Source organism: Coregonus lavaretus (genome assembly GCF_964263955.1).
Source record: "Coregonus lavaretus genome assembly, chromosome: 8".
NCBI lineage: Eukaryota > Metazoa > Chordata > Actinopteri > Salmoniformes > Salmonidae > Coregonus > Coregonus lavaretus.
Genome location: NC_139995.1, coordinates 11143753 through 11163348, shown reverse-complemented (window position 1 = coordinate 11163348; position 19596 = coordinate 11143753). Strand labels below are relative to the sequence as shown.

General features: G+C 42.1%; 1 protein-coding gene across 2 annotated transcripts; it reads left to right on the top strand.

Moving 5' to 3' along the window:
* Window positions 1–18963, top strand: LOC311133241 (ras-related protein Rap-1A-like). 2 transcript variants are annotated; one of them, XM_084166728.1, is made up of 8 exons: window positions 1–107; window positions 6511–6599; window positions 6948–7016; window positions 7203–7259; window positions 7805–7945; window positions 10657–10800; window positions 10902–11030; window positions 18145–18963. In XM_084166728.1, exons 2-7 carry the CDS (start codon window positions 6543–6545, stop codon window positions 10989–10991), a joined length of 558 nt encoding a protein of 185 aa, XP_084022854.1. In that variant the 5' UTR covers window positions 1–107; window positions 6511–6542; the 3' UTR covers window positions 10992–11030; window positions 18145–18963. The 2 variants fall into 2 exon arrangements, with proteins under 2 accessions (XP_084022854.1, XP_084022855.1); XM_084166729.1 differs by lacking the exon at window positions 1–107 and adding an exon at window positions 4389–4437.
* Window positions 18964–19596: the final 633 nt, after the last annotated feature.

Genomic DNA, 19596 nt, shown 5'->3' with positions numbered 1-19596 from the left:
ATTGCCCTTTTAAGAAAACCGAGAAATAGTTTGGAATGACTTCTACTGCGCACAGAGGCCGGAGGGATATAGACAGACAGTGGCGGAGTGGAGCGAGCGAAGAAACGGTGAGTGTAAAAAGGCTAACTTTATTTTGCCACCAAGGCTGTCAAAAAGCCACCTGCGATAACATGTTTGGCAAAACAATTAGGTAAATTAGAAAGGAAAGCACGGCACAGTGAATATCCTGCATTTAGAGACTGAGATTAGGAATTTGCACTCCCCTAAAAGCTGTGTGTGCACTCCCATTTTAAGTCAAGGCCAGGCGGAAGGGCAGGTAGCTAGCTAGCTAACGGGTTGCGAAAAACATTCTACATGTTGTTAGATAATGTAGATAACAAACTTGGAATGTATTTAAAAATGATAACTATAGCTGTCCAAAGATGTGCATGATGGTTTATGTTTCGTATTGTGTGCGGAGGCGCAGGAATGCATGCAGTTACAGCTAGCTACGTTAGCTCGTGAAGTCGACCAATCAGTCGCGTGCTAGTTTGCTAACTATTAGCGTGGTACCTAACAAGCTAGCTAGTGAATTGGCATTTTGAAATCGTTTTAAACCTACTTTAATATGCTACGACATAATTGTAGTAGTTACTCTATTTAGTTATAGCGTTAGATATGTATTTCTTTGAGCTAATCAAGTTCGTTAGTTTAGCTAGGTTGTTAGCTAGTTGACCTGGGTCAACTGTGAGTTATTTAGAGAAATGAGTTAGTTAGCTGTCGATTGTTAGCAGTGAGGATCTAGCTAGCTAGATAGCTAGCTGTGTTTGTAGGCTCAGGGTTTGTTAGCTATCTGGCGAGGGTGTAAGAGGTAACGTTAGCTAGTTAACAGTAGTGCGCTAAATCATTAGTCTGGGACTGGATACCAGTCTTTTTAGCTAACATGTCACTCCTGTCATTTGGCAACCAGGCTACCAAATCATAGTATCATCACAATAATATGTAGTTTGACCTGTGGATGTCTGTTGGTTCTTCTGCTGTATATTGAACAAAAATATAAACGCAACATGACGCAATTTCAAAGATTTTACTGAGTTACATACAGTTCATATAAGGAATGAATTAGGCCCTAAACCTATGGATTTCACATGACTGGGAATACAGATATGCACCTGTTGGTCACAGATACATAAAAAAAAAAAAGTAGGGGTGAGATCAGAAAACCAGTCGGTATCTAGTGTGACCACCATTTGCCTCATGCGGCATGACACATCTCCTTCACATAGAGTTGATCAGGCTGTTGATTTGTGGAATGTTATCCCACCCCTCTTCAATGGCTGTGCTAAGTTGCTGGATATTTGGGGGAACTGGAGCATGCTGTCATCCATGTCGATCCAGAGCATCCCAAACAGTATCAATGGGTGACATGTCTGGTGAGTATGCAGACCATGGAAGAACTGGGACTTGTTCAGCTTCCAGGAATTGTTTACAGATCCTTGCGACATGGGGCTGTCCATTATCAAACATGAGGTGATGTCAGTGGATGAATGGTACGACAATGGGCCTCAGGATCTCGTCATGGTATCTCTGTGCATTCAAATTGCCATCGGTAAAATGCGATTGTGTTTGTTGTCCGTAGCTTATGCCTGCCTGCCTGCCCATACCATAACCCCACCTCCACCATGGGGCACTCTGTTCACATTTACATTTTAGTCATTTAGCAGACACTCTTATCCAGAGTGACTTACAGTTAGTGAGTGCATACATATTTTTTTATTTTTTCATACTGGCCCCCCGTGGGAATCGAACCCACATGCTCTACCAACTGAGCTACATCCCTGCTGGCCATTCCCTCCCCTACCCTGGACGACGCTGGGCCAATTGTGCGCCGCCCCATGGGTCTCCCGGTCACGGCCAGCTACGACAGAGCCTGGATTCGAACCAGGATCTCTAGTGGCACAGCTAGCACTGCGATGCAGTGCCTTAGACCACTGCGTTCACAACGTTGACATCAAGCAAACCGCCCACATGATGCCATATATGTGGTCTGAGGTTGTGAGGCCGGTTGGACGTTCTGCCAAATTCTCTAAAATGACGTTGGAGGCGGCTTATGGTAGTGAAATGAACATTCAATTCAATGGCAACAGCTCTGGTGGATATTCCTGCAGTCAGCATGCCAATTGCAAGCTCCCTCAACTTGAGACATCTGTGGCATTGTGTTGTGTGACGAAACTGCACATTTTAGTGGCCTTTTATTGTCATCAGCACAAGGTGCACCTGTGTAATGCGCATGCTATTTAATCAGCATTCTGGTATGCCACACCTGTCAGATAGATGGATTATCTTGGCAAAGGAGAAATGCTCACTAAGAGGGGTGTAAACAAATTTGTGCACAACATTTGAGAAGGTTTTTTGTGCGTATGGAACATTTCTGGGATCTTTTATTTCAGCTCATGGAACATGGGACCAACACTTTACATGTTGCGTTTCTATTTTTGTTCAGTGTAGTTAGCTAAGTCACTACTCCCTTCTGTAAAACAGCTCAAGTTAGGAGGGTGGCACTGGTAGGGATTAACATTATAGCACTGACTGACTGGATGTGTGGTTATTAGTGGCTCATTTTAAACATTCAGTCACTATCTAGGCATCCATGTGTTTGTGACAGCGTTCAGACAAGTCCCCTCAACTAAGCCAGCCTCTATTACATTTCACATAAATTGAACATGAACCATTAAATGCTTTATTTTGACAGTACAGTACTAGGCCTATACATTGCATACAGGTATGCACCATACATAATAATAATATGCCATTTAGCAGACGCTTTTATCCAAAGCGGCTTACAGTCATGTGTGCATACATTTTTTTAAACGTATGGGTGGTCCCGGGGATCGAACCCACTACCCTGGCGTTACAAGCGCCATGCTCTACCAATTGAACTACAGATGTTTTTGCCCCTGGGAGACAGTGATGCATCAGTGTCATCCTGTGGCCTGAATCTGCGAACATTAGGATGAGATCTAGGCTTTAACTTAGCTAACCGGCTTACTTCCCTCTCCTCTGATGTTTCCAAGTAAACATTGCAGTTTGTGTCCTGAACACGAACAGAGTGAGAAGCTATTTTAAAGTTTATTTCCATTCTGAGTTCTCAGACCATAACCCAATTTCACTTCTCCTTTTTCTATTATTTACATCTACACTAAAATGTGACTTGTTTCCAGTCCTAAACAATGTGGTTGTGAACATAATTTCAATGACGACTGTGTGAAGGGAAGTAAATGAAGAGGGGGATAGATTTTAGGGATTTTGAGGGATTAGTGTTGCTGACTAGTCGACTCAACTCTCCAAATGATGAGGCAAAAGAAAGGGCTGAGGCCATAACTTTCCTAATTAACGCCACTCCTCATTCTTAGCATTTGGAATGAATGACCATCCAGATGACTAAATTGGAATGAGAAAATTAGAAACAAATGTCTCATGATTATGAGTACTACTGGTAGCCCAGGAAACCGGATGTGTGGTATCACAGCTCACCGTCAATTTAACACCACGTCTTGTTCTCAGTCAGTGATTGTATCAGCAGTTCTTAGCTTTTTTTGCTTGGGCCGCCCGCCTCTGATTCAACTGTCAACTCATGATGGTTACAACCACCAGTTGCTACAGCCTTGGTTAAATACAATGACTTACTTGCCCAAAGTTTAGAGTGGAGGTGGCCCTTAGCCTCAACATCAACCCTAAAACCTCTAGGCCTGCTATGAGCCAGAAGATAGTCACCACATTAGAAAGTAGCCTAGACAGAGGACATCTGAGCGACGTGTTTCTATGGTCTGATGGCAGATTTTAATTTAGGGGTTTCAATGGGACTCTTCTAAAAAAATGAAGGGCCTGTTTGGAATTGTGCAGATAAACTGTAGCTCATAGAAGGATCATTTAGATTCTCTGCTCTTCTAACCTTGTGATTTTGTCTTTTGCTGATTTGTGTTTTTTACCCCGTCATTTCCTGATGTCTTAGTTGGGGTATTTCTGAGGTGAAGTTGTTTGAATGTGTAATAACGGAAGACATGAAACACAATCTTGCCGGTTTGAATAGTATTAGTTTGAGTAGATTTAGCACCCTTCTTTAGCACCCTTAAATCCTGAACCACAAGTGTTTGACTGTAACTTTTCTAACTCAAACTGTATTCAGTGCCTGTTTTGCTAGCAGTGGCAGCATAGTGAACATTTTTATAATTAATATGGAAGTGCAAAGTGGGAGTGTATTTTCCACTGGCCACACTGGTCTGGAGAGATAGAGGAACCTGCCTATCAAATGTGGTGCTGAGTCAGGGCCAGGCGCAGTGACGGCTCACTATCATTGTCACCGGATTACCATGAACATCATAGGACATTCCCCTCACAATACTCCAAATAGCCTGCTGAAGTCTGAGCTAAATGTCAGAGTACGGATCTGCTACTAAGGTATGACTATTTACGAAATGTAAACTGTTGTGTCCATCCTTAATCCGTATCGTGTTTAGTTTTTGTCTAATTTGTGACTCGGCAAAGAGGGCACACATTATGGAGTCTCTCTCTCTTTCTCAGCAACTCTTGTTCCCAGTTTAAGCCTTACATGGAGACATACCTCTGTCCATAGAGAGTGAGTTATATGGTGCTGATGTCATGGTTTCAGCGTGTTTGTGGTGCATGGCTCACTCTCCTTATTTGTTAGTTACTATTAGGGAAAGACTTAGGCTATTTGTTTTGTGGGGAACGATATTGAGGAACGAGTAGAGGGGGGGTGGGAAAGTGGTTGAGGTTCAGTTAAATAATTTCCTTACATGGTCTTGTGCGTGAAAGCGGGATGTGCGCGTGTGCACAGTTAATGGAGTGCCGTAGAGAGCACTATGAAAGTTTGCTGTTGGGGCTGTCAGAGAATGCATCATTACTGGAGCAGGCTTTCTCAGGATAGTCACATCTATTCAAATGTAGTTGTAGTTTACATTAGACATTTTAAAGTAGTTTTTAATACATCATTTGAAGTGAAAAGTGTATTATGCTATCAGTGACATTAAATCCACACCAGCATGCATGAACATTTATAATCCTAATACCTAAGTCTCTGGACTTTACTGTCCTCCTCTACCTTAGCAGTTTTCAGATATCTCATGGATTACAGTTTTCACAGCTCATGATGACGTGTGGAATAAAAGCTCCAGTGACAGGTAGCATTTCTTCTCAGAAGTGCATAGACAAGTGGGAGTGTGCTCTTTCCCTGGCTCCTAAAAAAAACTAACTGAACTCCCGTATGATGAGGAGGATTAGTCTCTTCTCCATAAATTATTAATTGGTCTCATATCACATGAGGCTGTCTGTCTCTGGTGACTGGAGTCAGGAGCTGAAGGTCTCTTTAGGAGCTGTCCCTTGAGTATTTAGCCCTAGAGGGCATGTTGTCAATGGAAGGACACTAAGCATTATCCCCAATGGACAGTATTGTGGTTGTTTCTTCATTTTCTTGACTTGACAACTGATTTTGCCAACTAGCAGGGATCCAGACTAACATTTTCCCCTGGTGGCAGTGGTGCCACAAAGTTTTTCAGTTGTTGGCACCAGCCCATGATTTGGAAGCACAATCTGTTTTTTTTCCCCCCGCGGCATCACGTAATAGAATAAATTAGTATAATCTTATAAGGTCATTGACAGTGCTTTATTAAAAAGTGTAAACGACTACTGATGGTATTTGATATATATAATATATACAAAATTGAGAGTTGAAAAATCTAAACTATACTTACCGAAAGCTGAGAACCTCCTCTTCAACTGTGAAAACACGATAGCTGTGTTTTACCAGCAATTGGATTTTAAAATGTTATACAACATATTTTTTTCTCCCTGAGCATTCCTTCCCCCCCCGGGAAAGGAGAGCGGCTCGCTCAACAAAGCAAAACAGGTACAGGGGCAGGCAGACACTTTCATGAGGATAATGTACTTTACTGTTTGACCAAATCATGGTTTAGCCTCCTAAAATAAATTGGACGTTTTGAGTTGAGTAACCATGTAGAATGTGTAGCTCGCACCGATGCAACCAATAAAACATTTCATTCGCACAGCCAAGTCAAAGGGTCGCAAAATGCGACTAAATGGTCGCAGTCTTGAGCCCTTTGCTATACTGTAGCAGAAAGATAGGCCTACAAGTTGACCCATTGGGCAAGCCCATGTGACGCATGCCAATGGATTTCAGTTGCTGTATTCATAAAAATGAATCTGATGGGGTGTGCTGCCTGCATGCATGACGGCGAGATGGTTGTGTCATAGGAGCAGGCAGCCAAACCCAAGCATCTCCCTTCACACCCACAGCTGGTTTGTGTTAGCTAGAGGATGGGGTCATATACTCCTCCTCACCTCCACCCTGGAGCTCCACTTATGGGTGTTCCCATTGTTATGCTGCGTCTTGTCCCAACCATAGGAATGACTATGATCTTATTGGGAGAGAACTGATATTTCCATCTCTTACAGACAGTCCGTTTACAATACCTTTTTCTCCTGTCTGTGCAGACTGTTGGGCTGTCCCGTGAAGAGATCCTGCCATGCGTGAATACAAGCTAGTGGTACTAGGCTCGGGAGGCGTGGGCAAGTCCGCTCTGGTGAGTATTTTACTGTAGGTGGCCACTCCAGGTCATTTAGCAGATGCTCTTATCCAGAGTGACCTACAGTAGTGAGTGCATAGATTTGTATACTTTTTTGTACTGGCCCCCGGTGGGAATCGAACCGACAACCCTGGCAGTTGGTAGCGCAATGCTCTACCAACTGAGCCACACGTGACCATCTCTGCTTAGTGCTCAGTCCAGATGTCTTTCTTATGTACCAACTAGCACAGGCCAGGGTTATGCAAATCCAGGCCTCAAGGTCCACAGCACCATCAATTCATATTCCTGTGCTAGTGGTGGGTTGTGAGTTGTTGATCTGACTTGTTGTTGTGTCCTCTCTTACAGACAGTCCAGTTTGTACAGGGAATCTTTGTGGAAAAATATGACCCAACAATAGAAGACTCCTACAGAAAGGTAAGTGTCCCATAAGGGAGGAATTGCCAGGGAATACGCTGATTGCTATCAGCTGGTCTGTGGGTCAACAACATGTTGTGCTCTTTCTTTCTCACCCTCTTGTCTATATATCTCTCTCTCTCCCTTTTCTGTCTCTCTCTGTCTGTCTCTGCCTGCTCTAATGTTGTATTTTTCTCTCCACTGCAGCAAGTGGAGGTAGATGGACAGCAATGCATGCTTGAAATCCTCGACACAGCCGGCACAGTAAGTTAACGTTGCTCAGCTCCAAGACTCTGTTATCCAGGCTAAACCCTGAGTCTGTATGTTTTATTAAAGACATGCTCCGGTACTTTGGTGACTAAAAGTATTTGGGCTAGACGTGTCAGTGTGTAGTTCATACATGCATAATCTATGAGCATAATTATTGTCTTACCTCAATTAGCCACCTGTTTTCTTGAAGCTGTGTCGTGCCATTTTACCTACACTCCCCCCCCATGTCGGCCAGCCCCTTGCAATTCGAGTGCTAGCCAATGAACTTCAGCCCCTCTCATTTGAGTGACAGCTAGCAAGAGGCCTGGCCAGCATTATCCAATGAGGTTGCAGGGCGGGCCCAACGGCTCAATGGGCACTGCAGAGAGAGAGTGAAAGCAATGACGTTGTCAAATCTGCTGTGATGTCTAGCAGCAGCATAATGAATGTATTAAGTAGAACTCTTTGTGGGGGGAAATCATGAAATTGATCAGGGGAATAGAGGTCTTATTAACTATGACATCAGAACTCATGATGCATCTTTCCCGTCTGTCTTACAGGAGCAGTTCACAGCAATGAGAGATCTGTATATGAAGAACGGTCAGGGCTTTGCCCTGGTATACTCCATCACAGCACAGTCCACGTTCAACGACCTGCAGGACCTGAGGGAACAGATCCTGAGAGTAAAGGACACAGAAGATGTGAGTAGCTACCTTGGATTATAACTAGGGCCCAGCATTATTACTAATCAGGCCACATGATCAGAAAAACTCCTGGCCCTAGTTAAAACAAATATTATATTCGCCACAGCACGATATAACATTTACCCATGATCATAAACTAGTCTTTGCGGTGTGATGACAACTGAGCTCATACAGCAAGAATGAGAGAAGGAAATATTATTATTATTATTACAACCCCTCCACATTAACCACAGTCCCATTTCTTGGCACTCCCTCCTTGTTTGGAGTATCAGAGTGAGAGATCTCATAGTCCCCTGGCCTCTACAGATACTCACTCAGGAGGATGATGGCCTTTTTTGGTGATCTGTAGAACCCCTTTCCGCTCTAGCGTTCTCTCGCTTTCACCCTCTCTTTCCTATACTATCTATCGCTTTCTGTGTGGGCGGGGCTAATGTCTCTCCGTGTGCCAATAGATCCCCTGTACTTTGTTATGATTGGCTCTTTTCATTGCCTGTTAGTTACTCTTTGTTTCCCACTTGGCTTGTGGTCCGTGTGGTCTGGCCCGAGGCGGATGATCTCCACTGAAAGTCCCTAGTCATCAGAAACACTGGATGGGCCAGGGTATCTGTCTGAGGCACTTCAGATTAGAAAGCCATTGCATGATGGAGGTTAGGGATTGATTGTAGGATCACTGGCTGTCGACAGGGAAGAAGGCCCGTGCGATCCCTTTCCTCAATGTTTTCTCTCGAAATTCTGTACTGTACTGCAGCTCTCTGTGGCAGCTATCATTCCACTGACGATTTAAGATTTTCGCCCTGATTATCTTTCATTGCCTCTTGCAGGAATGCATGACCAACGGAAATGCTTTCAGTGTTTTTTTTCCCCCTCAAAAGAAGGGATGGATTCTTGGTTGAATTTGGGCACAGTGAGTCCAGTGCTGCTCAGCCATTTCCATTCCAAGTGCTTGATGGGAATGCCACACACCATTTACTACGACAGAGTTGGAGAATGTGGAGACCCACGGCAGGGCTCATGGTCTAGCCAGGCTCGATTAGAGACACTTCATGTCCATACGGAACACACAGGCTACAAAACAGAGAACCCACACGGCAAGGCCTCTGAAATAGGTGCTTAGATGATTAGTTCCACTATAATACGCTTTGAGGATTTTTGGTAGGATTCTTTTCAAGCTACAATGTGTCACAATGTAACATTAAGATTGTGCAAATGCAAGTGTTTTAATCAGTAGACAACTTACCAGAGCAAACCTGGACACCAAAGCCCATTTCCTTGAATGGTAACAAGGAGACTCATACGGTGGTGAATGAAGTGATGGGACTAGTGTCGGCTTTTCTCACATTTTTTATTTCCTTCTGTCACACAAATAGCTTACGCAAGAGGTCTTGTGACTCCTGCTGTCTAAGTCCTCTTCTGTTCAGCCGGAGTAATAGGCTAATGCCAGACTTGTGATTTCTCAATGTGTACGTCTCGGTGTGGCTCTTGGACAAGGCTTAACTTCCCTCCCTGCCTGCCTCCATGTTGCTGACTGGGGAGGTTCTACAGCTACATTCTTCCCCATCTGGCGTTAGCTAGCCTGGAAATGCATACCTCCGGTTCTGCTTGGACTTTAGGGCAACCGTTGTTCAACGGCCCCGACTAAGGGTTTGTTTGGATTTGAAACTTCACGGCGCTACCTCCATGGAGCTAGTCCAAACTGCTTCCTGTAATCTGCCCTGTGAGAGAGGGCACTACGCCGAATAGGGTGAAGTTGTCCCCAGACGCTGTTCTGAGGTCAGTTTTACGTTCCTGCATCCTCTGCCCCCCTAATGGTTAAAGTTAGGATCTGCAGAGGTGAAGTTGCTCCCAGATCTGTGCTTATAGGGCAACTTTTACACAGAGCTGCTGTTTCTAGACTTTTCATTAAGGTGTCAAAGTGGGTAGAGATTAGAGAACTCAATCCAGCATCCTGTATTCTCTCTTTGGTCTCACCTTGATCTTATGTACTGCTCCACACACACACACACACACACACACACTGTCTGCCATGGTATCATTCCATGGAGCAGCTGGAGCATGGAATGCAATGCAAACACAGGGAAACAGGCAGTAAGCTGATTTCTATCCTGCTTGGCTGCCATTTTTTCCATTTTCCCCTAACTCCCTAGACAGCCAGAACACACTGTCAGGATTGGTGTGACAAATCCATACACACACATCTTGTATTGATTAGGGCTGGGAATTGCCAGGTACCGCACCATACGATAATATTACCATACTTAGGTGCTGATACGATATGTATTGAGATTCTCACGATTCTATATGTATTGCGATTTGAAGTTCCAAACATATTGCTCACTATATGTCCGCTGCAGAGAGACAAGATGGAGCATGAGAAAATTTATTTAGATCATTCATGGGAATAAAAGTGCTATACATGTTGGCTCACTATTTAAACAAGCAATAGGATGGAAAATACCAGAGTTTTGGTGCCGATACAGCTGACTAGCGCCAGCTAAAGCTACCTAGCCCCCCCCCCCCCCAAAAAAATACATTTTTACAAATCGATACTTGGAGTCAAAGTATCGTTTTTATAATATTGTGATGTGTAACTATAGATTTTTCATCCATCATTAGTATTGATCCATGTGTTTTTTGTCTGGTTCCAGTTAAATGTTTTAGTAACATTTTGATGTTATCCCTCATCTGTGTCTGGTTCTTTTCACTCCCAGGTGCCGATGATCCTGGTGGGGAATAAGTGTGACCTGGAGGATGAGCGGGTGGTGGGAAAGGAGCAGGGTCAGAACCTGGCCAGACAGTGGAACCACTGTGCCTTTTTAGAGTCCTCCGCTAAGTCAAAGATCAACGTCCTCGACGTGAGTACTGACAATCAAACTGCTGACTAGTAATTTAAATGTACAGGTAACTATTGCTTTTTAATGTGTCATAGCACTTAACAATGGTTTTGTGTTTGCAGATCTTCTATGACTTGGTCAGACAGATAAATAGGAAAACGCCTGTGGAAAAGAAGAAGGCGAAAAAGAAATCAAACTGTGTCCTGCTCTAAAGGTCCCCTCCCCTCCGCCCTGCAGCAGCTCTGAGCCAGGTGAGTAGGTGACTAACACGGGTCATTCTAATTACCTGACTGGTACACCTCAACCCTACTGGACCTCTAGCATTACTAGGAGCACAAAATTCTCCTCACCTCACAATGTGCCCCTGCAATTTGGGATTTGTTTAATCAGTACTTAATAATACATGCTTTATTGTTGATTTAATGGCCACTACTACAACTCTGTCAGTTGATTTTCTTGTCATTGATGGAATCGATATGGCCTAAGAGCTTTCATGGAGCGTTGGATGCTACCTGTCATTAACTTAGGGTAGACTGCTCCCTGGACAGTCTGCTGGTAGTTGGGATGTGCATATTTCCCTTTCAAGACGATGCTTATCTAGATACATAGGCTCCGATACGATACAGGAACGATACTTTTTAGTTTGAAACGGTTCTGTGCGATTCGTTTTGATTAGAGAACGAATCGATACGATTCCAAGAACGAACATTTGTTGCATAAACACGATTTTCCATTTTAAATTCAAATCTATTCTCATTCCTTTACTTAGATTTGTGTGTATTAGATTTTTGTTGTAGAACTGTTAGATATTACTTGCTAGATATTGCTGCACGGTCGGAACTAGAAGCACAAGCATTTTGCTACACTCGCAATAGCATATGCTAACCATGTGTATGTGACCAATACATTTGATTTGATTTACCACTATCAGATTAGGAGGGCAATGTAACATGTTTTTTGACCGCCACTTTGGTTCTGAAATCACCATCACCCATTAATTAACCTGTCGTTTACAATATATTATACTACTAGTATGTAGACACCCCTTCAAATTAGTGGATTCTGCTTTTTCATCAACCACACCCATGGCTGACAGGTGTATAACATCGAGCATACAGCCATGCAATCTCCATAGACAAACATTGGCAGTAGAATGGCCCGTACTGAAGAGCTCAGTGACTTTCAACATGGCACCGTCATTTGATGCCACCTTTCCGACAAGTCAGTTTGTAAAATTTCTGCCCTGCTAGAGCTGCCCCGGTCAGCTGTAAGTGCTGTAATGTGAAGTGGAAACGTCTAGGAGCAACAACGGCTCATCCGCGAAGTGGTAGGCTACACAAGCTCACAGAACGGGACTGCCGAGTGCTGAAGCGCGTAAAAATTGTCTGTCCTCTGTTGCAACACTCACTACTGAGTTCCAACCTGCCTCTGGAAGCAACGTCAGCACAAAAACTGTTTGTTGGGAGCTTCGTGAAATGGGTTTCCATGGCCGAGCAGCCGCACACAAACCTAAGATCAGCATGCGCAATGCCAAGTGTCGGCTGGAGTGGTGTCTCTGCCATTGGACTCTGGAGCAGTGGAAACGTGTTCTCTGGAGTGATGAATCACGCTTCACCATCTGGCAGTCCGACGGACTAATCTGAGTTTGGCGGATGGCAGGAGAACGCTACCTGCCCGACTGCATAGTGCCATAGTGCCAACTGTGAAGTTTGGAGGAGGAATAATGGTTTGGGGCTGTTTTTCATGGTTCGGGCTAGGCCCCTTAGTTCCATTCTAGACGATTCCGTGCTTCAACTTTGTGGCAACAGTTTGGAGTTAGGCCCTTTCCTGTTTCAGCATGACAATGCCCCTGTGCACAAATCGAGGTCCATACAGAAATGGTTTGTCGAGATCGATGTGGAAGAACATGACTGGCCTGCACAGAGCCCTGACCTCAACCTCATTGAACACCATTGGGATGAATTGGAATGCCGACTGCGAGCCAGGCCTAATCGCCCAACATCAGTGCCTGACCTCACTAATGCTCTTGTGGCTGAATGGAAGCAAGTCCCCGCAGCAATGTTCCAACATCTAGTGGAAAGCCTTCCCAGAAGAGTGGAGGCTGTTATAGCAGCAAATGGGGGGACCAACTCCATGATTTTGGAATGAGATGTTCGATTGGCAGGTGTCCGCATACCTTTGGCCATGTAGTGTATATATGAGCACAACTTTGGTTTTCACCCTCATCTCAAAATCGAATGGTTTTGACCGTTTGGAAGATTTACGGAGTGAGCATTTCTGTCCTCGTTATACAGGGTCAAATATATCATTTCATATCTAAAAATAAAATCTATTGTAAGCCCTGTTCAGCAGGTATAGCCAGATGAGTTGTCTCAGGTAGCTTACTTTTATTCCGGTAAACACAATTTTCAACAGCGCATGATAACAATACCCTAGCAAATTACATAGGCTGTCACTCAACTAATAAAGCCTAATATCATGCAAGCCATTTTCGCATTTGACTGCCGAACGTGCCGCGCAGATGTGCAAGCTCAGGAACAGGCTGCCTACCTTGCGTTGATCAGTGCATGAAGCTGGGCACAGTGCGCAGTTTGACTAGGCAAGTGATATTGCCTGGGATTGTTCAGCATTCAAAATGACTTGTAGATCAATGACTATCAACAGTTAGTTTGACACTGAAGGAGTAGACTCAGCCGCTGTCACAAAATATGAGGTATTTTCGGAAGGTATATAGAATGTAATATGAGAAATTAGAAAAATATTAGTGAACCTGTGATTCGTAACGTTTGAATCAACTTTCTGACCAATGCATACATTTGGATCTGTTTGGGGTCCGTGGACCGATGCACTCACATCTTAAACATTTGAATTGGGACTGATGCATATCGGTGAATCGTTACATCCCTAGCTGGTAGTCTGGTGTAACTGTCCACATACACATGACTATTTCTCAATCTTCACCAGGTTTATAGGGTAGTTAATCTGTTGCTCAATAGAGTGCCACAGTGAGGGGCCCAAGTCCAGCAGCCCCCAGGCAGTGTCTGTCCCCGGCCGGCTACGCCGCCAAGGGCGCTGGACTGGCACTAACGGGATTACAGACCCACTGTTTTAGACTAGTGGAGCAGCCAGACTGGGATGGACAGGGGGGAACGGCAGGGGTGAAGGGTGGGGGTCAGGCCCCATACCTCTCAGGCTACAGGTTTTTTGTTTTATTTTTATCAAAAAGGGGCTTAGGTGGTGGGCGTGGCAGGGGGCATGGCAATGGGTGCGATTGGCCAGTCAGTGTGGCTGATTTTGAGAGCTTTTTAGGCCCCCCACTTTGGTTTAGTATTTTTTGTTTATTTTTTCTTTGTTTTGTATTTTTTTGGGGGGGGGGGGGGGGGGGGTGTAGATCAGCTTTAATATTGCAGATTGTAACTTCCATCAATGTAATTGTCTGCATCACTTCCAATCCCCCATATGTTTTATTTTCTCGCAAATATACATATATATATATATATATATATATATCTCTCTATCCTTTAAAAAATATATATTTCCCTTTATTACTTTCCAACCCCACCACCCCTTCCCTAATTGGAGTAAACTAGTGAACAACATCGCTTAGGCCTCTACTTCCAGCTTATACATACTATATACATTTTATGGACACAGTCAATTTTACAATAATTATATTTTGTTTGTTTTTACTCCTGAACTTCCTCTACCCTCAACGTCTTCCGTTCATTTTCATGATGTCCATCCGGTTTGCTTCTATATGCCATATCTTTCTAACTGTGCTCTTTCACAAAAGCTCTCAACCTATAACCTATATACTTATTATGGACACGGTATGCATTACATTAGTTATCTTGTTGTTATTAGTAGTTGTTATTAGTCCCATCCATCAACTCCATTCAACACCTCCCATCTATCTCTTAACACCATCCATATAGGATTTCTATTTGCCATATATTTTTCAACTGTACTGTGATGTTTCACAAAAGTTCTGAACCCTTCTATTCTCATTGTTTCTACAGATTGTAAATTGAAAAAAACATTTTGTTGCTAAAAGTATTATTATATTATTGATCGATTGACTATGACTTTTCAGATCACCCAGTAATGCTATATGCATGGTTAGTGCCAGGTAAAAATTGCAATCCTTCAGCCATTCCTGGACCTGTGACCAAAAACAAGCTACAAATGGACAGTACTAAAACAAATGATCTAATGATTGTCTCTTTGCAGCAAAAATCTGCAGTTCTGGGAAGATTGTATGCCCCATATAAATAACATTCTATTGGTAGCAAAAATGTTGTATAGTTTAAATTGGAAAAATTCTAAGTTTTGAATCCGCCGTCGTTTTGCGTATCAGTTAAAAAACACTCTGCCATGGAATCGGTACGTCAAAAATCTCTTCCCAACTATTTTGCAATCTATATGGGATGGCTATCAATCCTTTGGTCCTTAAATGAAACTGGTATACTTTTTTATTTTTCACAATTTTCTTTAACCAATTATGTTCTTTAATGCAGGGCCGACAGTTCCTTACTTTTTTCCACTTTCCTCTTCCATTTTTGTGGTAACGCTGCAATTATTTGGTTGTAATTTTGGGTAGAGCAGACATTTCCATGTTTTTGTTAGCTGCATGTGCGACATAACTCCACCAGTCCTACCTATGATATCATTTCTGAAGATTATACCCTTTAAAAAATGTTTTTCAAAAAAATAATGTATATTTGAATTTAACCACAATAGTTGTTGCATTATTTGTTCTGGCATTTCTGGAGGATTAAATTGAAATTGCAACCAACTTTCTATGGCTTGTTTTAGAAATAGTGATATTTGGGAGATGAATAAAGGGAAAAAGGCCATTCTTGAACATGGGGTGAGACAATCTTACTAATTTGCGAGAGAACCAGTGCGGATTTAAGTATAACTTTTGTATGACTGAAGCTTTTAGTGATAGGTCTAATGCTTTAATATTTAATACTTTTTGTCCTCCGAATTCATATTCATTATATAAATAGGCCCTTTTAATTTTGTCTGGCTTGCTGTTCCAAATAAAATGGAATATTGTTTTCTCATATAATTTAAAAAACTGTTCGCTAGGCGTAGGCAAGACCATAAGCAAATAGGTAAACTGGGATAATACTAAAGAGTTAATCAGGGTGATCTTTCCACAAATAGACAGGTATTTACCATTCCATGGTAGCAAGATCTTATCTATTTTTGCTAACTTTCTATTAAAATGTATTGGTGAGATCATTTATTTCATTTGGGATATGTATTCCGAGTATAGCCACATCACCATCAGACCATTTTATTGGTAAACTACATGGCAATGTAAAAATTGTATTTGTTAGTGATCCAATACGTAATATAGTACATTTATCATTATTTGGTTGTAATCCAGGGAGGTTAGAAAATAGGGGTGTAACGATCCATCTACTACATCGATGTATCGATTTATATTCCTATGATCCAACTACATCGATCTGTGCTCGGCGAGTTGGCCTTTTGGACAACATATATCGATCTAACATCGTTTTAAAATGTAATAAATCGATTGTATCGATACTAGGAAATAACCCATTGGAATTAAGCACGTCAGACTTTATATGGATGTTTTTTCTTAGCACTTTTAATGATAAAGGCTTTAAACATTACTCGATTCAGTCTGCCTATCCGTGACGTCATAGCGCCAGCAGCAGCGCAAAGGCGCCAAGACAACAAAACATAGCATGGCGGACGACAGAGGAGAAGCCGACGAGCGAGAAATTATCAAGCCACCATTGCGGTCCTTACAAGAAACAGGAATCTAGGAAACTTCACCTGCACTGTCCAGTATCCAGGTATTTATTTCAGTCACACTGGTTGAATTTTTGGCTAAAAGGTTACTGAATCGATTTCAAGTCACTGAATTGTTTCGGATCGTATCGTTCTAAATGAACCAATATCGTCCTTGAATCGTATCGACAACCACGAATCGTGATGCAAATCGAATCGTTGTTAAAACGAATCGTTACACCCCTATTAGAAAATGTATCTAGATCCTCTATGAGGCTGTAGAGGGATTGAAGTTGTGGATTTAAAAGAAAACATGAATCATCAGCGTACAATGACACCTTTGTTTTTAAGCCCTGGATTTCTAATCCCTTGATATTATTGTTGTATCTGATTTTAATAGCTAACAATTCGATAGCTATATATATATATATATATATATATATATATATATATATATATATATATATATATATATATATATATATATATATATATATATATATATATATATAGTTTTGTATACTTTTAATGCCTTTTTCTTACAATTCTACAAATGTATAGATCTGAGCCCCACAGTGGAGGTGTCATAGCCTAGTTTTTAGAAACACTTAAAATAAGGGCTGTGTTTCGTGTAAGCTTACCCTGGCGTGACGTTTTGATAACCATGTAAATCCCTCTCGGACAAGGTGACCTATATCAATATATTCAGCTCCATTTACTCTCAGATTCTATTAGCATAAAAGTAGTCATCATGCAAGACTACAAATACCTGCATCTCCTCCACGTCATCTCTCGCTGACGCCTTTGCTAACACTTATTGTCAATTTAAAACTTGCACAAGACAGTTCACAGAATTGTTAATTTAAAGAAGTTATGCCAATTTATTGATTACTACATTTACTACAAAAAAATAAATAAAAAATGTTTAGCTAATATTAGATAGTTAATCCAGAGATTTTTACCTTTTCCTCTACTTGGCAGTCTTGTCCAGATCATGGCATTTGTAGTTCTTTATGATTGCCACATTAGCAGCTAATTAGCGTTTCATTTTTGGTGGGTAAATACATGCGAATATATTGATAAGTTACCTTGTCCTAGAGAGATTTACACTTATCAAAACGTCGCGCCAGGGTAAGCCTACACGAAACAAAGCCCTTATTTTAAGTGTTTCTAAAATCCCCTATGAGAATAATGAATGGTGAAAAAACAATTGGAACTATTTCCCTGTTTGACTGCTAGGTTTTATGGGTGTTATGACTCCTACTGTGGTACTCTATATGGTGAGGTCTTCTCCGGACTCCACATAGCCCTTCTGCCATATTTTCTATACCTCTCTAGTCCCTTCTGTTCTGAATGGTTAAGGCAGTTGTCACCATGCCACTCTACTCTCTGTATTACCTGGCCCAGCTTCTTTCCCAAGCTTGCCTTGCTCCACACTGAATGGAGAGCAGAAAGATGCACTCCACCAACTGGCCAACAGAGGGCAGCACTTGCTCATTGATATATTATAGGAGGACTATTCTTTGAACAAAATCAAGTTTTATACCTTCCATTAATCTTTGCCCCCTTCCTCTCCCCTCCCTCCACCTATAGAATGCTGTAATGAAGAACTGTTGCCCAGATTGGACCATGCCAGCACCCCCCCCCCCTCACCATCAGCCATCAACGGTGAGGACACAAACTGCTGATTCGCTAGTATCAAGATATCAAGGCAGGACACAATGAGAGCGAAGACTCGTTTCTATCTCACTGACTCCTCTCTGATCCGACATCCGTGAACCCTGAAGGACAATCTTCATTTCCCACCATGAACTCTTTGAAAGTCTCTGAAATGGAAATGTGTCCATGGTCTGGTCGACCGAAAGCCCACTCCTCCTTTTGAGAGTTTAAAAGCGATTACCTACGAAGAAAGAGAACTTCACTTCAGTATTTTACATCTTTGCAATATAGTGTATTTGAAGACATGGAAGTTGACTTTAGTTATATGATTTATAAATATCTTCAGACAGCATGACCACATCTGTTATTAAGTGTAGATGTTTTCAAGTGGAAGTAAGATCTTTTTTATAGCCATACACCTATTTCTCCATGCCAGTCATGTCAATGGTGGTAGATCAAGGCCCATATATGTATTTTGGTTTGGACTTTCTCTTCTGCAAATATCTCTGATGTGACTTAATTTTATACTCAGTCACTGGGATTTCATAGTTCCCATAATATATTCAAATGCCATTTTTTGCATAATAATGCTTCAGAAAAATGGGTATTTTATAGAAGAAATATGGGGGGAAAATAAGGAATGATTTCTGTCTCCTGAAGCTGAAATATATACTAAACCAACTCTAATGCTTCTTGTGTTTTTCTGTCAAATGATGTTCCAGCTTTTATGGATTAAATTTTAGTACATTTTCATTATTTTGGTCATTGTATTTTGTGGATTTAACTCGTTTGACTTAATAATCTTACACTATCATGTACAACCAACCCTATGATATTCGGAGATAAAATTGGATGGGTACATAGTGGAATGTCGTTCCACCACCAAGCAGGAGGAAACGTTGCACGGTGGCAATTTTAATACAAAAGCTATATACACTATATATACAAAAGTATGTGGACACCACTTCAAATTAGCCGAATCCACTATTTCAGCCACACCCGTTGCTGACAGGTATATAAAATCAAGCACACAGCCATGCAATTTCCATAGACAAACATTGGCAGTAGAATGGCCTTACTGAAGAGCTCGGTGACTTTCAACGTGGTGCAGTCATAGGATGCCAACTTTCCAACAAGCCAGTTCGTCATATTTCTGCCCTGCTAGATCTGCCCCGGTCAACTGTAAGTGCTGTTATAGACCACACATGCTCACAGAAGTGTGTAGCACGTACTAATCGTCTTTACTCTGTTGCAACACTCACTACTGAGTTCCAACCTGCCTCTGGAAGCAACTTCAACACAAGAACTGTTCATCGGGAGCTTTATGAAATTGGTTTCCATGGCTGCACACAAGCCTAAGATCACCATGCGCAATACCAAGTGTCG

Bases quoted from the DNA above. Each gene is read 5' to 3' on its own strand.
- LOC311133241 (XM_084166728.1), top strand. From the start codon at position 6,543: ATGCGTGAATACAAGCTAGTGGTACTAGGCTCGGGAGGCGTGGGCAAG. The intron at 7,017-7,202 runs GTAAGTGTCCCA...TCTCCACTGCAG, and splicing joins TAGAAGACTCCTACAGAAAG to CAAGTGGAGGTAGATGGACA. The intron at 10,801-10,901 runs GTGAGTACTGAC...TTGTGTTTGCAG, and splicing joins CAAAGATCAACGTCCTCGAC to ATCTTCTATGACTTGGTCAG.